Source organism: Protopterus annectens, chromosome 3.part1 (genome assembly GCF_019279795.1).
Source record: "Protopterus annectens isolate FY-2018-M chromosome 3.part1, PAN1.0, whole genome shotgun sequence".
Taxonomy (NCBI): domain Eukaryota; kingdom Metazoa; phylum Chordata; order Ceratodontiformes; family Protopteridae; genus Protopterus; species Protopterus annectens.
Window position 1 is genome coordinate 18,512,395 of NC_056732.1, and position 22,976 is coordinate 18,535,370.

The window sequence follows — 22,976 nt, forward strand, 5'->3', positions numbered from 1 at the left end:
TGATGCTATAGTGCAGATCTCATCTAACATGTTAAAAATGATGATGCAGTCTTGATTTCATTACTGTTCTGACTGCTGGCACGATGCTATAGTGCACATCTCATCTAACAGACATTCAAATTGTTGATGCAGTCTTGATGTCAGTACTGTTTTGACCACTGTCATGATGCTGTGGCTCACATCTCATCTAACACACGTTAAAATTGTTGATGCAGTCTTGATGTCAGTACTGTTCTGACTGATGACATGATGCTGTAGTGCAGATCTCATCACAGACGTTAAAATTGTTGATGCAGTCTTGATGTCAGTACTGTTCTGACTGCTGCCATGATGCTATTGTGCACGTCATCTAACACGTTAAAATTGTTGCAGTCTTGATGTCAGTACTGTTCTGACCACTGTCATGATGCTATAGTGCACGTCTCATCTAACACGTTAAAATTGTTGGTGCAGTTTTGATGTCAGTACTGTTCTGACCACTGTCACGATGCTATAGCTCACATCTCATCTAACACTTTAAAATTGTTGATAGTCATGTCAGTACTGTTCTGACCACTGTCATGATGCTATAGTGCAGATCTCATCTAACACGTTAAAACTGTTGATGCAGTCTTGATGTCAGTACTGTTCTGACCACTGTCATGATGCTATAGTGCAGATCTCATCTAACACATTAAAAATTATGATGCAGTCTTGATGTCATTACTGTACTGACTGCTGGCACGATGCTATAGTGCACATCTCATCTAATAGACATTAAAATTGTTGATGCAGTCTTGATGTCAGTACTGTTTTGACCACTGTCATGATGCTATGGCTCACATCTCATCTAACACACGTTAAAATTGCTGATGCAGTCTTGATGTCAGTACATGTTCTGACTGCTGACATGATGCTGTAGTGCAGATCTCATCACAGACGTTAAAATTGTTGATGCAGTCTTGATGTCAGTACTGTTCTGACTGCTGTCATGATGCTATAGTGCAGATCTCATCTAACACGTTAAAATTGTTGCAGTCTTGATGTCAGTACTGTTCTGACCACTGTCATGATGCTATAGTGCACGTCTCATCTAACATGTTAAAACTGTTGATGCAGTTTTGATGTCAGTACTGTTCTGACCACTGTCACGATGCTATAGTGCACACCTCATCTAACACGTTAAAAATGTTGATGTAGTTTTGATGTCAATACTGTTCTGACCACTGTCACGATGCTATAGTGCAAATTTCATCTAACACGTTAAAATTGTTGATGCAGTCTTGATGTAAGTACTGTTCTGATCACTGTCATGATGCTATAGTGCAGATCTCATCACACACATTAAAATTGTTGATGCAGTCTTGTTGTCAGTACTGTTTTGACTGCTGTCATGATGCTATAGTGCAGATCTCATCACACACGTTAAAATTGTTGATGCAGTCATGTCAGTACTGTTCTGGCCGCTGTCATAATGCTATGGTGCACATCTCATCTAACACGTTAAAAATGTTGATGCAGTCTTGATGTCAGTACTGTTCAGACCATTGTCATGATGCTATAGTGCAGATCTCATCACACGAGTTAAAATTGTTGATGCCGTCATGTCAGTACTGTTCTGACCACTGTCACAATGCTATAGTGCACATCTCATCTAACAGACGTTAATACTGTTGATGCAGTCTTGATGTCAGTACTGCCCTGACCACTGTCATGATACTATAGGGCACATCTCATCTAACAGACGTTAATACTGTTGATGCAGTCTTGATGTCAGTACTATTCTAACCACTGTCATGATGCTATAGTGCAGATCTCATCACACATGTTAAAATTATTGATGCAGTCTTGATGTCAGTACTATTCTGACCGCTGTCATGAAGCTATAGTGCAGATCTCATCACACACGTTAAAATTGTTGATGCAGTCTTGATGTCAGTACTGTTCTGACCACTGTCATGATGCTGTAGTGCACATCTCATCTAACACACATTAAAATTGTTGATGCAGTCTTGATGTCAGTACGATTCTGACCGCTGTCATGAAGCTATAGTGCACATCTCATCTAACACGTTAAAACTGTTAATGCAGTCTTGATGTCAGTACTGTTCTGACTGCTGTCATGAAGCTATAGTGCAGATCTCATCTACCACGTTAAAATTGTTGATAGAGTCTTGATGTCAGTACTGTTCTGACAACTGTCATGAGGATATGGTGCACATCTCATCTAACACGTTAAAACTGTTGATGCAGTCTTGATGTCAGTACTGTTCTGACCACTGTTATGACGCTATAGTGCAGATCTCATTACACACGTTAAAATTGTTGATTTAGTCTTGATGTCAGTACTGTTCTGACCACTGTCATGATGCTATAGTGCAGATCTCATCTAACACACGCTAAAATTGTTGATGCAGTCATGTCAGTACTGTTCTGACCACTGTCATGATGCTATAGTGCACGTCTCATCTAACATGTTAAAACTGTTGATGCAGTTTTGATGTCAGTACTGTTCTGACCACTGTCACGATGCTATAGTGCACACCTCATCTAACACGTTAAAAATGTTGATGTAGTTTTGATGTCAATACTGTTCTGACCACTGTCACGATGCTATAGTGCAAATTTCATCTAACACGTTAAAATTGTTGATGCAGTCTTGATGTAAGTACTGTTCTGACCACTGTCATGATGCTATAGTGCAGATCTCATCACACACGTTAAAATTGTTGATGCAGTCTTGTTGTCAGTACTGTTTTGACTGCTGTCATGATGCTATAGTGCAGATCTCATCACACACGTTAAAATTGTTGATGCAGTCATGTCAGTACTGTTCTGGCCGCTGTCATAATGCTATGGTGCACATCTCATCTAACACGTTAAAAATGTTGATGCAGTCTTGGTGTCAGTACTGTTCAGACCATTGCCATGATGCTATAGTGCAGATCTCATCACACGAGTTAAAATTGTTGATGCAGTCATGTCAGTACTGTTCTGACCACTGTCACAATGCCATAGTGCACATCTCATCTAACAGACGTTAATACTGTTGATGCAGTCTTGATGTCAGCACTGTCCTGACCACTGTCATGATACTATAGGGCACATCTCATCTAACAGACGTTAATACTGTTGATGCAGTCTTGATGTCAGTACTATTCTAACCTCTGTCATGATGCTATAGTGCAGATCTCATCACACATGTTAAAATTATTGATGCAGTCTTGATGTCAGTACTATTCTGACCGCTGTCATGAAGCTATAGTGCAGATCTCATCACACACGTTAAAATTGTTGATGCAGTCTTGATGTCAGTACTGTTCTGACCACTGTCATGATGCTGTAGTGCACATCTCATCTAACACACATTAAAATTGTTGATGCAGTCTTGATGTCAGTACGATTCTGACCGCTGTCATGAAGCTATAGTGCACATCTCATCTAACACGTTAAAACTGTTAATGCAGTCTTGATGTCAGTACTGTTCTGACTGCTGTCATGAAGTTATAGTGCAGATCTCATCTACCACGTTAAAATTGTTGATAGAGTCTTGATGTCAGTACTGTTCTGACAACTGTCATGAGGATATGGTGCACATCTCATCTAACACGTTAAAACTGTTGATGCAGTCTTGATGTCAGTACTGTTCTGACCACTGTTATGACGCTATAGTGCAGATCTCATTACACACGTTAAAATTGTTGATTTAGTCTTGATGTCAGTACTGTTCTGACCACTGTCATGATGCTATAGTGCAGATCTCATCTAACACACGCTAAAATTGTTGATGCAGTCATGTCAGTACTGTTCTGACCATTGTCATGATGCTATATTGCAGATATCTAACACGTAAAAATTGTTGATGCAGTCGATGTCAGTACTGTTCTGACAACTGTCATGATGATATAGTGCAGATCTCATCTAACACACGTTAAAAATGATGATGCAGTCTTGATGTCATTACTGTTTTGACTGCTGGCACGATGCTATAGTGCAGATCTTATCTAACAGACATTAAAATTGTTGATGCAGTCTTGATGTCAGTACTGCTCTGACTGCTGTCATGATGCTGTAGTGCAGATCTCATCACAGACATTAAAATTGTTGATGCAGTCTTGATGTCAGTACTGTTCTGACTGCTGTCATGATGCTATAGTGCATGTCTCATCTAACACATTAAAATTGTTGATGTAGTTTTGATGTCAATACTGTTCTGACCACTGTCACGATGCTATAGTGCACATCTCATCTAACACGTTAAAATTGCTGTTACAGTCATGTCAGTACTGTTCTGACCACTGTCATGATGCTATAGTGCAGATCTCATCTAACACGTTAAAAATGATGATGCAGTCTTGATGTCATTACTGTTCTGACTGCTGGCACGATGCTATAGTGCACATCTCATCTAACAGACATTAAAATTGTTGATGCAGTCTTGATGTCAGCACTGTTTTACCACTGTCATGATGCTATAGTGCACGTCTCATCTAACACGTTAAAATTGTTGATGCAGTTTTGATGTCAGTACTGTTCTGACCACTGTCACGATGCTATAGTGCACACCCTCATCTAACACATTAAAAATGTTGATGTAGTTTTGATGTCAATACTGTTCTGACCACTGTCACGATGCTATAGTGCAAATCTCATCTAACACGTTAAAATTGTTGATGCAGTCTTGATGTCAGTACTGTTCTGACCACTGTCATGATGCTATAGTGCAGATCTTATCACACACGTTAAAACTGTTGATGCAGTCTTGATGTCAGTATTGTTCTAACCTCTATCATGATACTACAGTGCAGATCTCATCTAACACATTAAAATTGTTGATGCAGTCTTGATGTCAGTACTGTTCTAACCTCTGTCATGATGCTATAATGCAGATCTCATCACACACATTAAAATTGTTGATGCAGTCTTGTTGTCAGTACTGTTTTGACTGCTGTCATGATGTTATAGTGCAGATCTCATCACACACGTTAAAATTGTTGATGCAGTCATGTCAGTACTATTCTGGCCGCTGTCATAATGCTATAGTGCACATCTCATCTAACACGTTAAAAATGTTGATGCAGTCTTGATGTCAGTACTGTTCTGACCATTGTCATGATGCTATAGTGCAGATCTCATCACACAAGTTAAAATTGTTGATGCAGTTATGTCAGTACTGTTCTGATCACTGTCACAATGCTATAGTGCACATCTCATCTAAAAGACGTTAATATTGTTAATGCAGTCTTGATGTCAGTACTGTCCTGACCACTGTCATGATACTATAGGGCACATCTCATCTAACAGACGTTAATACTGTTGATGCAGTCTTGATGTCAGTACTGTCCTGACCACTGTCATGATACTATAGGGCACATCTCATCTAACACGTTAAAATTATTGATGCAGTCTTGATGTCAGTACTATTCTGACCGCTGTCATTAAGCTATAGTGCAGATCTCATCACACACGTTAAAATTGTTGACGCAGTCTTGATGTCAGTACTGTTCTGACCACTGTCATGATGCTGTAGTGCACATCTCATCTAACACACATCAAAATTGTTGATGTAGTCTTGATGTCAGTACTATTCTGACCGCTGTCATGATGCTATAGTGCACATCTCATCTAGCACACATTAAAATTGTTGATGCAGTCTTGATGTCAGTACTATTCTGACCGCTGTCATGAAGCTATAGTGCACATCTCATCTAACACGTTAAAACTGTTAATGCAGTCTTGATGTCAGTACTGTTCTGACTGCTGTCATGAAGCTATAGTGCAGATCTCATCTACCATGTTAAAATTGTTGATGCAGTCTTGATGTCAGTACTATTCTGACCACTGTTATGACGCTATAGTGCAGATCTCATTACACACGTTAAAATTGTTGATGCAGTCTTGATGTCAGTACTGTTCTGACCACTGTCATGATGCTATAGTGCAGATCTTATCTAACACACATTAAAATTGTCAATGCAGTCTTGATGTCAGTACTGTTCTGACCACTGTCATGATGTTATAGTGCAGATCTTATCTAACACACGTTAAAATTGTTGATGCAGTCTTGATGTCAGTACTGTTCTGACCAGTGTCATGAGGGTATGGTGCACATCTCATCTAACACGTTAAAATTGTTGATGCAGTCTTGATGTCAGTACTGTTCTGACCACTGTCATGATGCTATAGTGCAGATCTCAATACACACGTTAAAATTGTTGATTTAGTCTTGATGTCAGTACTGTTCTGACCACTGTCATGATGCTATAGTGCAGATGTTATCTAACACACGTTAAAATTGTTGATGCAGTCTTGATGTCAGTACTGTTCTGACCACTGTCATGATGCTGCAAAGAACAATAACTACTGTACTCAGAGCATGAGGTTTTAAAACAATGACACATCCTACACACAAAACCATGACTCATGAATTCTTCTTACCTGTAGTGACCTGAGTAAAGGGCACCTTTGACATGTCCAATTCCTCTACAGCCAGGAGTAGGACATGATGTCAGACCTGTCATGTTCTTCATGTTATCTGATGCTGCAAAAAACAAAGACATAAACCGAATGAAAAGACCATTAAATGGAGCACTGCTCAGACATTAAACCTTGAATTTAAGACAGCTTTATTCCAAACATGCAGTTTATTTGAAAACCAGTGAAAAAGAAAGACACACCAAGTAAATTTCCCATTCACAATTTTCAGTCAGGTGGTAAAAAGTGAAACATACAACTATTAAATATTTGGAAACAAAGCACTCCCTGCACTGGTTTACTTAGGCTTGTGATGCACTGCCTGCAGTCTGACATATTTACTAGCTTCCACACACCAGAAGAATGAGAACTCCAAGCTGCAGCTTTCCCTACATATACACACAAACACAATTTCAGGACTGCTGTTGTACCAACTGGTTTGTTACACTATTTTTAAAATTTTATTAGTAAGTTATAAAACCTGTTCCAACATCAGCTTCATAGGAGAGATATTTGCTGATAATTGCTGTGCCAGTTCACTGCCTCCTTCATTAAACGGGCTCAAAAGTGAATACTAGGCTAACTGCCTTGAAAGGCCATTGCAAGCCTAATCAATAATCCCAATTTAGAACCAATCCCTGTACACCTTGTGTCTATGAGGTGGAGGCCTTACCCATTAACCATTCGGTATGTACTACGCTAAGCACCTACAGCAATAGGAAGAACTTTGATTAAAAGTCCTTTTTCTGATTTGTGACTACAACAAAATGGGGTTGACGAATAGATATTTGATGATTAGCAAGTTCGACTATGTGATACAGACCTGTTCATCAGATGAGATGAAAGCACACTTGCAAGTGATCAAAACTTTCTCAGATGATATAAGAATGTCATTTGGTCTTGATAAATGTGCAGCCTTTAAGGAGGGAAAGCTGCAGTACCAAGAAAATATCAGTGTGGGACAGGAATGTGATATAAAGGAACATGAGCAGGAGGGCATGTATAAATATTTGGGAATTGATGAAGAAGCAACAATAAGACATGTACAAATGAAAACAAAATTTGGTAAGGAATATTTTAGTAAAATAAAATTAGTACTGAAAACAACCCTGACATCTATGTACGAAGTCCAAGGTATAAACCAATCTCCTCTTCAAGTACTAACTTACAGTTTTGGGGTGATTAACCGGCCCCAAAATGTACTGGATCAGTTGGACAGGAAAACAAGAAAATGCTTCTTGCTTATCAAATGATTTATAAAAATCAATGTATACCAAGACTGTATATTCCCCATTCTGAAGGAGGTATGGGCCTCTTTGAAATTGATTACATGTATAGATCTGCATTCGTAGGACTACATACATATCTGCTGACCTCACAAGATCCAAACATAGTGAAAGTTTTAGATCATGAGGAGAATAAGTCGAAGATGGCTTCCCTGCTAAATTTAGCAGAAACATAGGGGGGAAATGGAAATTAAACCAGTAGTAGACAACAATCAGGCAGCAACTGAATGTGCCAAAAACAAACAATATAAGGTGAAGGACTAGATGAGAAGGCAAAAAATGTAGAAAAGGCATAAATATAGTTAAGAGTAGAGACAACTGCTGGAACAACCTCATGTCGATCAGGATATGAAGCAGGAATGGTTAAGGACAGATGAATTTAAACCAAAAGAAGAAAGTAGCCCAGGATAGTGAACTGAATACACGTTGGTTTGCAAAGTACACTGAACATGTGGGATAAACAGACAAACGCAGGTTTTGTAAAAAAAAAAAAAAAAAAGAAGTGTAAATAGTTGCACATTCTGTCATTGGGTATGATGCACTAACAGCTGAGGGCCTGTATACGGAAAGGCGTAATAATGTGGCAAGACTGTTGCGTTGGGGATTATGTAAAATTACAATGTTGAAGTGGCTGAGACACAATGCATTATGAAGAATGATGACGTTTATATCACATGCGATCACCAATTTATCAACAGTTCTTAAAAGTGATGAGAAAACCAGATATGATAATCCATAAAAAGAAGACAAAAATAGCACTGATCACTGAAATTGCTACACCCAGTAATTACAATATCTTGCGTACAGATGAGACAAAGTCATAAATTACCAGGATTAGCAGGCAGAAACAAGGGCAATGTGGAAGATGTATACCCAGACAGTTCCAACAGTAGAAGTAGCAATGGGTCTCATAAGCTATAAAGAAATGCAATCTGAGGGTCATGCTGCTCAACGCTAGAAGTCTAAATCTCAAGATGCACTCGCGTGAAGCACTCCTCAAAATGGAGAACAACGACATTTATGCTGTAACGGAGACCTGGTTTAAAGCGGCAGAAAGCACCCCTGTGGTACCAGGCTATAACTCATTCCACACATTTCGGCCCTGAAACAAGGACCAAAGCACCAAAGGCAGTGGTGTCTCCATATTCTTAAAGGATATGCACACCTCCAGACTAGTAGCCCAGCATAATACTTCAGGTACAACTAACATTGGGTAAGATGGCGATCCAGGTCATAGCCTGCTATAGGTCCCCAACCATGTCCCTTGACTCTCACTTCACGTTCCTAAGCACCCTGGAATCTATCAAGGTCCAACCCAACACACTCATACTAGGAGACTTCCACTACCCCTCCATCAACTGGGAAAACTACTCAAGTACCAATATTCTGGAATTCATCAATTCCAATGCCCTGGACCAGGTCATTCTGACCCCTACTAGACGAAGTAACATCCTTGACCTGGTTATTATTAACATGGGTGACCGTTGCTCTACACCAATAGTCAATCCCTCCCTGGTCAGATCCGACCATAAACTAATCACCATTGAAATCCACATCTCACCCGCACCCCCCACAAAGGTAACTACTTTGAAAAACTTCTCCAAAGCTGACTTTGGACTCCTAAAAACAGAGGTGGCTAACTTCACAACACCCATGTCAATGGAAAATAGCTGCATGACTGCCGAATCATACACTGTGCACTATATGAACATGTACATAAATGCATTGAACTAGCCATACCCAACAGAACCAAGATGCCCTCCTCCAAAAAAAAGGAAGCCAATCTGGTGGCCCCCAGCCATTAATAAACTCTACAACAGAAGGAAGAAACTGTTGCAGAAAAAGGTGAAGTCCCAAGACTGGAAAAACACCCTTATTAGTCTCAACAAAAAAAGTTGAGATCCCTCATTAAATCCTCTAAAGCCAGCTATGAAGGCATAATCACGGCAGACACTAAAAACAATCACAAAGCCTTCTATAGTTATATCAAGACCCTCCATGGCAATACAAGATTTGCTCTGAGTTACTGCACAATGGTACCTCCTATAATGAGCCAACAAATATTGCCAACATACTGGTCGACAGATTCAGGGCCAACTTTATCCCCCCCCAAAGGACCAATCACAATATCAGAAGAATGCCAGGCACGCAGCATTACTGCAGCACAGGTTAAAGTTGCATTGTCCAAGGCCAAGAATACAGCCTGCATGGGACCCAATAATATCCCTGGCTGTGTACTACATGAACTACAAAGCGAACTTACATCACACCTGTGTGCCCTGGTCAGTCACAGCCTCACCTCATGCTTTGTCCCTACCGAATGGTGCACTGCTATAGTCATCCCTCTCCATAAAGGGGGAGTGACTACAGATCCTGGGAATTATCACCCCATTAGCCTGACGAGTCTGATATGCAAAGCTATGGAGTGCATCACCAAGGCCCTGATTAACAAAGATACAGGAAATCTCCAAACTCTGGAATTTATGCAGTTTGGTTTTGTGAAGGGGAGATCATGCCTGCTCAACCTGGTTGACTTCTTTGAGTCAGTCACCAGGGCTGTGGATGAAAGTAAGGCAGTGCATACAGCCTACCTTGATCTGGCCAAAGCCTTTGATACCATTCCTCACTTGAGAATTATTGATAAACTCACCAAACTAGGCATCAACCCCTCTATCACAAGGAGGGTTGCAAATTGACTCACAGATAGAACACACAGTGTGAAAGTAGTGAACTCCAAGTCAGACTGCCGACCAGTCACGAGTGGAGTTCCACAGGGATCGGCCCTGGGTTCTCTCCTGTTCGGCATCCACTTCTCAGAAGTCCAGGCCAAAACAAAGGGACTTCACAGATGACTGCAAGCTGGGAGCGATTATTAACTCCCCAAGTGATGCAGACATTCTAAAGAAAGGCCTCACTGAGACCAATGACTGGTGTTGAAACCATGGCCTTAAGCTTAACGCTAAAAATGTGTCATCATTCCCTTTGGTAAAAACTCACTTCCCACTAATTATCACATTGATGGGAGCCCACTGAACACTGAAGGTGTTATAAGAGATCTGGGGATGCAGGTTAATAGCAACCTCTCCTTTGACCACCACACTGCCACTATGGTCAGAAAGTCCTTCTATATGGCACGTCTCATTGCAAGGGTTTTGCATCCAGGAAGAAAGAGGTCATCGTCTCTCTCTACTCTTCCCTCATTAGACCAATCATTGAGTATAATTCTCCATTTGGCATGTACACCTCACTAGACCCCTGCAACAGCTGGAGAGGCCACAGAAGTACCTCGCGAAGAGGATCCTAGGCATTAAAACACATGTCCCACACGGACAGATTCAAAAAACTCCAACTATTCCCTGTCTCATATCGCCTACTTAGAGGTGATCTCTGCTTGACTTACAAAGCCATGTCTGACCCAACTCTGTTAGAAATGCTACATCTAAAGAAATCCCAATCCCTCCATATCACACACTCCAGAGACCGCAACCTCATTACCACAATCAACAGAACATGCTGGAGGGACAGGTTCCTCACCCATAGACTGCCCATACATGCCAATCGGAGCACTCCGCTGTCCCTCTTCAAGAGAAATCTTGATGAGTGGATAGGTAATAGAAAGTTCACCCCGGGGATCACTCCAGTGGCTCTACTTGACAGAGGCACTGAAAACTAATGGTGGGCAGCATGATGCCAGGGCACTTCTATGGGCTAGGCTTGTAAAGGTTCCAGGACCATTAGCCTAGTACACACCTATGAACCTATAAAAAAGAATTTTCAGTCTTATTTAGATATGCTACCTTTAGATGTAACTCTATGAACTGCAGGAGGAGTCAGTTTTGGTCACATTGCAGGTGTTGCAAAGAGCACTTTCTGCTAACATCAAGGATTGAAACTCAAAAGACAATCCAATAATTCATACTAATTTCATGAACTTTAATTGCACTTTGACTTAGGAATGGGGTCCATTCCCATCATGGTATTAGAAACCCAAAAGACTTGGGAGAAATTTAAAGAAATAGACTACAATGTTATGCTACAGTTTCTAATACCTTGCTGTTTACAAATAGTCAAGCTAGCAATGGTAAATTTTTACCCTCTATATCTGCTGCTGTTATTATAAATTACAGACTTACAGTTCTTAATCTGCTATTAACAGCTTACCTACTTGTCAGTCTTAGGTCTGTGTCTAAAACACTGGCTGCTTTTAGCTTTTGATAGTCTTGTTCTTGTATACATATACTTTTAACTCCAAAATAGTTCAATACTTTTCATGAACATTTTACAGAATATTACCGGCATACTTATTTATAAAATGTCCTTAGATTAGGCTCCTACCTTCAAAGCAAAGAAGTGGATTAAATTTGAATTTTAATGAACAAATTCAATTCTGTGGCATTTTATACATCAATATACAAAAATAATAAACATCACTCTTGTACAGACATGCATGTTCTTTCTGTCTAAAATCACAATGACATGAACTTACTATGATTTCGATGATTTTTATTTCACTCTAAATTAAACTGAAAGCTACATTCAAATTTTAACTATTTTGCATATCTTGCAAACTTCAACAGGCCATCTGATCTGAATTTGCATATAAATTTAAAGGACAATTATCTCTCTACTACATAACAATTCTTTTTTTTCCAAACACCTTCACTGAATTATCACTTGTTACAGAGGCAAATTTGCATTCATAAAACTAATCAAACTATAGTAACAAAGATTATACTTCACATATATTGTTATATATCATAAAGATTCTTGTTAAATATTCAGAACAAAATCCTTGGACAGTTACACTTAATTGTTACTGCATAACTAATAGTATTTATTGAAAGCAAAAAAAATCTCAAACATCTGCATGCTGTTAGAACAAGCAAAATATGTTTGATTTTCTTTAAGACAGAAAAAGCCACAACACTCCCTTTTTCCTAAGAGAGGAGTTATTGTTTGAGTCTTGACTTGACATAGCAGACCAATGGTATGAGTTTACCATCCTGAAAAAATACAAATGTTGCTTGGGAACCAAATGACCAAAGCACCAAACCATTACTGATCAAACCCACTGCAGATAATCTAATCTGCACCAAACCATTACTGCTCAAACCCACTGCAGATAATCTAATCTGCACCAAACCATTACTGCTCAAACCCACTGCAGATAATCTAATCTGCACCAAACCATTACTGCTCAAACCCACTGCAGATAATCTAATCTGCATCAAACTATTACTGCTCAAACCCACTGCAGATAATCTAATCTGCACCAAACCATTACTGCTCAAACCCACTGCAGATAATCTAATCTGCACCAAACCATTACTGCTCAAACCCACTGCAGATAATCTAATCTGCACCAAACCATTACTGCTCAAAACCCACTGCAGATAATGTAATCTGCGTCAGACCATTACTGCTCAAACCCACTGCGGATAATCTAATCTGCACCAAACCATTACTGCTCAAACCCACTGCAGATAATCTAATCTGCACCAAACCATTACTGCTCAAACCCACTGCAGATAATCTAATCTGCACCAAACCATTACTGCTCAAACCCACTGCAGATAATCTAATCTGCACCAAACCATTACTGCTCAAACCCACTGCAGATAATCTAATCTGCACCAAACCATTACTGCTCAAACCCACTGCAAATAATCTAATCTGCATCAAACCATTACTGCTCAAACCCACTGCAGATAATCTAATCTGCACCAAACCATTACTGCTCAAACCCACTGCAGATAATCTAATCTGCACCAAACCATTACTGCTCAAACCCACTGCAGATAATCTAATCTGCACCAAACCATTACTGCTCAAACCCACTGCAGATAATCTAATCTGCACCAAACCATTACTGCTCAAACCCACTGCAGATAATCTAATCTGCACCAAACCATTACTGCTCAAACCCACTGCAGATAATCTAATCTGCACCAAACCATTACTGCTCAAACCCACTGCAGATAATCTAATCTGCACCAAACCATTACTGCTCAAACCCACTGCAGATAATCTAATCTGCACCAAACCATTACTGCTCAAACCCACTGCAGATAATCTAATCTGCACCAAACCATTACTGCTCAACCCACTGCAGATAATCTAATCTGCACCAAACCATTACTGCTCAAACCCACTGCAGATAATCTAATCTGCATCAAACCATTACTGCTCAAACCCACTGCAGATAATCTAATCTGCACCAAACCATTACTGCTCAAACCCAATGCAGATAATCTAATCTGCACCAAACCATTACTGCTCAAACCCACTGCAGATAATCTAATCTGCACCAAACCATTACTGCTCAAACCCACTGCAGATAATCTAATCTGCTCTTTCGTCTTAAAGAATCTCCGTTGGTTTTCCAAAGCTTCCTACTTCCCAAACCTCCAACACTTCTATTCTGCTACTTTAACTTAATTCTTCGTTTTTATTCCAATTATGTAACTGTGCTTATATTCTATGTATACATTGTCTGTCAGACTGTATATGCTTACTCATATGTGTAAAAACCATTGTTATTTGTATACATTAGTTTGTTACATTATGATGCAACCCAACTGGCCATTGTTTGATCAGAGTTCTACCCTGGTAAAAACCTTTCCATAAACAAAAAGAAAATCACTGAAATGGAAACATAAGACTACTGGTGCTGCATAGCAATACAGAACTACATTTCTGTTAAACTTTACTGCATTTCCACAAAATACATTTTTATCAGTGTCAGTGGCAGAAGAAATTTTTAAACAGTGTTAGTTGTGCCATAGGTTAAAACACTCACCTTGGGTGCAGAAGGTTGTGGGTTCTATTCCCACAACAGATAGATCAATTGTTGACACTGCCATACACTATAAGGGGTGAGGTGCTGCATTCTTGAGTGTGATGTCCTTTGGAGAAGACACTAAACCGAGGTCCCATCTACTTGTTCGTGGAAGCTCAGGTGGATGTAAAACATCCCATGGCACCTATCGAAAAGAGTAGGGGAACTTCCTGATGTATTGGCCAAATTTTCCCTAGTAGTACATATACTACCTGCGTCTCCCCGAAGAGAGGCTACCAGCCTAGTGGGACTAACCCGATAAACAAAAGATAAATAAATAAAATAAATCAGAACTATCATCTAATTGTAGTCATCAATGGCATAATCAACCTTTTATAAAAACTAAGAAAATAAGCATTGTTTGCAGGGATACAAGCCACCTCTGTGACTGCCACAGCTCTGAAAGGAGGACTTTCTGAAACTCCACTGTCCACGGTTCACACACTAATGGACAGAGACAGACAACATACACACGTTCATCCACCAACTTCACACTAAGACATGCACGTAAGTTCTTCTCCCAGTCACTCAGACAAACTGCTGCTGCACCGATGTACAGACAAGCTTCACTTGTCGAATCAAACACACAGGTGATGAAACATACTCCATTCAAAAACATCCTTCAGCCAATTGCACACACATACACAAAGGCAATCAACGGTCCAGAACTCATTCACCCACAGACGTATACTCAGCAGAGTTAGATTCACGCATACAGACTTGCAACAGAAAAAAATCAATAAGACAATCCAATAAGTCATACTTTGAAAAGATTCCTTCTGATGAAATTAATGCAACTCCAGTAACATTATTAAATATTACAGTCATTTTCTCAAAATACTGTCAAAACCCTCAGCTACAAAATCTGCTTAGCTGACAATCCAATGTAAAAAGGTACACCCACAACTTTATTTGCATATAGTGTAATTTACTACATGTGAGACTAAATTGTGGGATAATTCCAGAGGCAGAAAAATATTCAGGAGAAATGACAGGATTCTACTTTTCAAAATGAAAAAATGAAAGCTAGGTAAAGTAGTATTTTAGGATATTACTAAGTACAATTTCAATACAACAGAGACACAATCACACGTAGAAAACTATGTTAGGGATCACTGCTGCTATAAGTAACCGGTATGTGCAACAGGCTTTAATACAAGGTGCTGCCATCATTAACCTGTATGTGCAACAGGCTTTAATACAAGGTGCTGCCATCATTAACCTGTATGTGCAACAGGCTTTGATACCAGGTGCTGCCATCATTAACCTGTATGTGCAACAGGCTTTAATACAAGGTGCTACCATAATTAACCTGTATATGCAACAGGCTTTAATACAAGGTGCTGTCATCACCAACCTGTATGTACAACAGGCTTTGATACAAGGTGCTGCCATCATTAACCTGTATGTACAACAGACTTTAATACAAGTTCTGCAGGCATCATTCACCTGTATATACAACAGGCTTTAATACAAGGTGCTACCATCATTAGCCGGTATGTACAACAGGCTTTAATACAAGGTGCTGACATCATTAACCTGTATGTACAACAGGCTTTGATACAAGGTGCTGCCATCATTAACCTGTATGTACAACATGCTTTAATACAAGGTGCTGTCATCACTAACTTGTATGTACAAAAAGGCTTTAATACAAGGTGCTGCCATCATTAACCTGTAAGAACAACAGGCTTTAATACAAGGTGCTGCCATCATTAACCTGTATGTACAACAGGCTTTAATACAAGGTGCTGCCATCATTAACCTGTATGTACAACAGGCTTTAATACAAGGTGCTGCCATCATTAACCTGTATGTACAACAGGCATTAATACAAGGTACTGCCATCACTAACCTGTATGTACAACATGCTTTAATACAAGGTGCTGCCACCATTAACCTGTATGTACAACAGGCTTTAATACAAGGTACTGCCATCATTAATCTGTATGTACAACAGGCTTTAATACAAGGTGCTGCTGCCATCAGTTACATGTATGTGCAACAGCCTTTAATACAAGGTGCTGATGCCATCATTAACCTGTATGTACAACAAGCTTTAATACAAGGTGCTGCTGCTATCATTAACCTGTTTGTACAATAGGCTTTAATACAAGGTGCTGCCATCATTAACCTGTATGTCCAACATCCTTTAATACCAGGTGCTGCTGCCATCCTTAACCTGTATATACAACAAGCTTTAATACAAGGTGCTGCTGTCATTAACATGTATGTGCAAAAGGCTTTAATACAAGGTGCTGCCATGATTAACCTGTATGTACAACAGGCTTTAATACAAGGTGCTGACATCATTAACCTGTATGTACAACATGATTTAATACACGGTGCTGATGCCATCATTAACCTGTATGTACAACATGCTTTAATACAAGGTGCTGCTGCTATCATTAACCTGTTTGTACAACAGGCTTTAATACAAGGTGCTGATGCCATCATTAACCTGTATGTACAACAGGCTTTAATACAAGGTGCTGATGCCATCATTAACCTGTATGTACAACATACTTTAATACAAGGTGCTGCTGCTATCATTAACCTGTTTGTACAACAGGCTTTAATACAAGGTGCTGCCATGATTAACCTGTATGTACAACAGGCTTTAATACAAAGTGTGCTGCCATGATTAACCTGTATGTACAACAGACTTTAATACAAGTTGTGCTGGCATCATTCACCTCTATATACAACAGGCTTTAATACAAGGTGCTGCCATCATTAACCTGTATGTACAACAGGTTTTAATACAAGGTGCTGCTGTCATTAACCTGTATGTACAACAGGCTTTAATACAAGGTGCTGCCATCATTAGCCTGTATGTACAACAGGCTTTAATACAAGGTGCTGCTGCCATCACTAACCTGTATGTACAACAGGCTTTAGTACAAGGTGCTGCCATCATTAACCTGTATGTACAACATGCTTTAATACAAGGTGCTGCCATCACTAACCTGTATGTACAACAGGCTTTAATACCAGGTGCTGCCATCATTAACCAGTATGTTCAACAGGCTTTAATACAAGGTGCTGCCACCATTAACCTGTATGAACAACAGGCTTTAATACAAGGTGCGGCTGTCATCATTAATATGTACAACAGGATTTAATACAAGGTGCTGCCATCATTAACCTGCATGTACAACAAGCTTTAAGACAAGGTGCTGCTCCCATCATTAACCTTTATGTGCAAAAGGTTTTAATACAAGGTGCTGCCATCATTAACCTGTATGTACAACATGCTTTAATACAAGGTGCTGCTCCCATCATTAACCTGTATGTACAACAGGCTTTAATACAAGGTGCTGCCATCATTAACCTGTATGTACAACAGGCTTTAATACAAGGTGCTGCTGGCATCATTAACCTGTATGTACAACAGGCTTTAATACAAGGTGCTGCTGGCATCATTAACCTGTATGTACAAAAGGCTTTAATGCAAGGTTCTGCTGCCATCATTAACTTGCATGTACAACAAGCTTTAATACAAGGTGCTGCTGCTATCATTAACCTGTTTGTACAACAGGCTTTAATAAAAGGTGCTGCCATCATTAACCTGTATGCACAACATGCTTTAATACAAGGTGCTGCCATCATTAACCTGTATGTACAACAGGCTTTAATACAAGGTGCTGCCATCATTAACCTGTATGTACAACAGGCTTTAATACAAGGTGCTGCCATCATTAACCTGTATGCACAACATGCTATAATACAAGGTGCTGCCATCATTAACCTGTATGTACAACAGGCTTTAATACAAGGTGCTGCCATCATTAACCTGTATGTACAACAGGCTTTAATACCAGGTGCTGCTGCAATCCTTAACTAGTATATACAACAGACTTTAATACAAGGTTCTGCTGCCATCATTAACCTGTATGTACAACAGGCTTTAATACAAGGTGCTGCTGGCATCATTAACCTGTATGTACAACATGCTTTAATACAAGGTGCTGCCATCATTAACCTGTATGTACAACAGGCTTTAATACAAGGTGCTGCCATCATTCACCTGTATGTACAACAGGCTTTAATACAAGGTGCTGCCATCATTAGCCTGTATGTACAACAGGCTTTAATACAAGGTGCTGCTGCTATCATTAACCAGTTTGTACAACATGCTTTAATAACAGGTGCTGCCATCATTAACCTGTATATACAACATGCTTTAATACAAGGTGCTGCCATCATTAACCTGTATGTACAACAGGCTTTAATACAAGGTGCTGCCATCATTAACCTGTATGTGCAACAGGCTTTAATACAAGGTGCTGCTGCCACCATTAACCTGTATGTACAACAAGCTTTAATACAAGGGGCTGCTGTCATAATTAACAACTATGTACAACAGGCCTTAGTACAAAGTGCTGCCATCATTAACCTGTATGCACAACAGGCTTTAATACAAGGTGCTGCCACCATTAACCTGTATGTACAACAGGCTTTAATACAAGGTGCTGCCATCATTAACCTGTATGTACAACAGGCTTTAATACAAGGTGCTGCCAACATTAACCTGCATATACAACATGGTTAATACAAAGATTTTATGTCACTAACCTGTATGTACAACATGCTTTAATACAAGGTGCTGCCATCATTAACCTGTATGTACAACAGGCTTTAATACAAGGTGCTGCCATCATTAACCTGTATGTACAACAGGCTTTAATACCAGGTGCTGCCATCATTAACCTGTATGTACAACAGGCTTTAATACAAGGTGCTGCCATCATTAACCTGTATGTACAACAGGCTTTAATACAAGGTGCTGCTGTCATCATTAACCTGTATGTACAACAGGCTTTAATACAAGGTGCTGCCATCATTAACCTGTATGTACAACAAGCTTTAATACAAGGTGCTGCCATCATTAACCTGTATGTACAACAGGCTTTAATACAAGGTGATGTCATCATTAACCTGTATGTACAACAGGCTTTAATACAAGGCACTGCTGCCATCATTAACCTGTATGTACAACAGGCTTTAATACAAGCTGCTGCCATCATTAACCTGTATGTACAACAGGCTTTAATACAAGGTGCTGCTGCGATCATTAACCTGTTTGTACAACAGGCTTTAATACAAGGTGCTGCCATCATTAACCTGTATGCACAACATGCTTTAATACAAGGTGCTGCCATCATTAACTTGTATGTACAACAGGCTTTAATACAAGGTGCTGCCATCATTAACCTGTATGTACAACAGGCTTTAATACAAGGTGCTGCCATCATTAACCTGTATGTACAACAGGATTTAATACAAGATGATGCCATTGTTAACTTGTATATACAACAAGCTTTAAATACAAGGTGCTGCCAACGTTAACCTGTATGTACAACAGGCTTTAATACCAGGTGCAGCTCCCATCATTAACCTGTATGTACAACAGGCTTTGATACAAGGTGCTGCCATCATTAACCTCTATGTACAACATGCTTTAATACAAGGTGCTGCATCACTAACTTGTACGTACAACAGGCTTTAATACAAGGTGCTGCTGCCATCATTAACCTGTATGTCCAACAGGCTTTAATACAAGGTGCTGCAGCCATCATTAACCTGTATGTACAACAGGCTTTAATACAAGGTGCTGCCATCATTAACTTGCATGTACAACAGGCTTTAATACAAGGTGATGTCATCATTAACCTGTATGTACAACAGGCTTTAATACAAGGTGCTGCTGCCATCATTAACCTGTATGTACAACAGGCTTTAATACAAGGTGCTGCAGCCATCATTAACCTGTATGTACAGCAGGCTTTAATACAAGGTGTTGATGCCATCATTAACCTGTATGTACAACATGCTTTACTACAAGGTGCTGACGCCATCATTAACCTGTATGTACAACAGGCTTTAATACAAGGTGCTGCCATCATTAACTTGCATGTACAACAGGCTTTAATACAAGGTGATGTCATCATTAACCTGTATGTACAACAGGCTTTAATACAAGGTGCTGCTGCCATCATTAACCTGTATGTACAACAGGCTTTAATACAAGGTGCTGCAGCCATCATTAACCTGTATGTACAGCAGGCTTTAATACAAGGTGTTGATGCCATCATTAACCTGTATGTACAACATGCTTTACTACAAGGTGCTGACGCCATCATTAACCTGTATGTACAACAGGCTTTAATACAAGGTGCTGCCATCATTAACCTGTATGCACAACATGCTTTAATACAAGGTGCTGCCATCATTAACATGTATGTACAGCAGGCTTTAATACAAGGTGCTGCCATCATTAGCCTGTATGTACAACAGGCTTTAATACAAGGTGCTGCTGCTATCATTAACCTGTTTGTACAACATGCTTTAATAACAGGTGCTGCCATCATTAACCTGTATATACAACATGCTTTAATACAAGGTGCTGCCATCATTAACCTGTATGTACAACAGGCTTTAATACAAGGTGCTGCCATCATTAACCTGTATGTGCAACAGGCTTTAATACAAGGTGCTGCTGCCACCATTAACCTGTATGTACAACAAGCGTTAATACAAGGGGCTGCTGTCATAATTAACAACTATGTACAACAGGCCTTAGTACAAAGTGCTGCCATCATTAACCTGTATGTACAACAGGCTTTAATACAAGGTGCTGCCACCATTAACCTGTATGTACAACAGGCTTTAATACAAGGTGCTGCCATCATTAACCTGTATGTACAACAGGCTTTAGTACAAGGTGCTGCCATCATTAACCTGTATGTACAACATGCTTTAATACAAGGTGCTGCCAACATTAACCTGCATGTACAACATGGTTTAATACAAGGTGCTGCCATCACTAACCTGTATGTACAACAGGCTTTAATACCAGGTGCTGCCATCACTAACCTGTATGTACAACAGGCTTTAATACCAGGTGCTGCCATCATTAACCTGTATGTACAACAGGCTTTAATACAAGGTGCTGCCACCAATAAATTGTATGAACAACAGGCTTTAATACAAGGTGCTGCTCTCATCATTAACTTGTATGTACAGCAGGCTTTAATACAAGGTGCTGCCATCATTAACCTGTATGTACAACAAGCTTTAATACAAGGTGCTGCTCCCACCATTAACCTGTATGTGCAACAGGTTTTAATACAAGGTGCTACCAGCATTAACCTGTATGTACAACATGCTTCAATACAAGGTGTTGCTGCCATCATTAACCTGTATGTACAACAGGCTTTAATACAAGGTGCTGCCATCATTAACGTGTATGTACAAAAGGCTTTAATGCAAGGTTCTGCTGCCATCATTAACTTGCATGTACAACAGGCTTTAATACAAGGTGATGTCATCATTAACCTGTATGTACAACAGGCTTTAATACAAGGCACTGCTGCCATCATTAACCTGTATGTACAACAGGCTTTAATACAAGGTGCTGCCATCATTAACCTGTATGTACAACAGGCTTTAATACAAGGTGCTGCCATCATTAACCTGTATGTACAACAGGTTTTAATACAAGGTGCTGCCATCACTAACCTGTATGTACAACAGGCTTTAATACCAGGTGCTGCCATCACTAACCTGTATGTACAACAGGCTTTAATACCAGGTGCTGCCATCATTAACCAGTATGTACAACAGGCTTTAATACAAGGTGCTGCTGGCATCATTAACCTGTATGTACAACAGGCTTTAATACAAGGTGCTGCCATCACTAACCTGTATCTACAACAGGCTTTAATACAAGGTGCTGTGGCTATCATTAACCTGTATGTACAACAGGCTTTAATACAGGGTGCTGCCATCATTAACCTGTATGTACAACAGGCTTTAATACAAGATGATGCCATTGTTAACTTGTATGTACAGCAAGCTTTAAATACAAGGTGCTGCCAACGTTAACCTGTATGTACAACAGGCTTTAATACAAGGTGCTGCCATCATTAACCTGTATGTACAGCAGGCTTTAATAAAAGGTGCTGCTGACATCATTAACCTGTATGTACAACAGGCTTTAATACAAGATGATGCCATTGTTAACTTGTATGTACAGCAAGCTTTAAATACAAGGTGCTGCCAACGTTAACCTGTATGTACAACAGGCTTTAATACAAGGTGCTGCTGCGATCATTAACCTGTTTGTACAACAGGCTTTAATACAAGGTGCTGCCATCATTAACCTGTATGCAACGTAGCAGCCTGAGTGCTGCCATCATTAACCTCTATGTACAACATGCTTTAATACAAGGTGCTGCATCACTAACTTGTACGTACAACAGGCTTTAATACAAGGTGCTGCTGCCATCATTAACCTGTATGTACAACAGGCTTTAATACAAAGTGCTGTGCCATCATTAACCTGTATGTACAACAGGCTTTAATACAAGATGATGCCATCACATTAACTTTTA

General features: G+C 39.7%; 1 protein-coding gene across 3 annotated transcripts in view; it reads right to left on the minus strand.

Moving 5' to 3' along the window:
* The window catches only part of L3MBTL4 (L3MBTL histone methyl-lysine binding protein 4), a 2,903,854-nt gene that overhangs the window by 894,663 nt on the left and 1,986,215 nt on the right, over positions 1-22,976 (minus strand). For all 3 annotated transcript variants that reach the window (XM_044066510.1, XM_044066511.1, XM_044066512.1), the window contains one exon: positions 6,418-6,520. In XM_044066510.1, the coding sequence (XP_043922445.1) occupies positions 6,418-6,520 (103 nt within the window). The remainder of the gene's footprint in view (positions 1-6,417; positions 6,521-22,976) is intronic.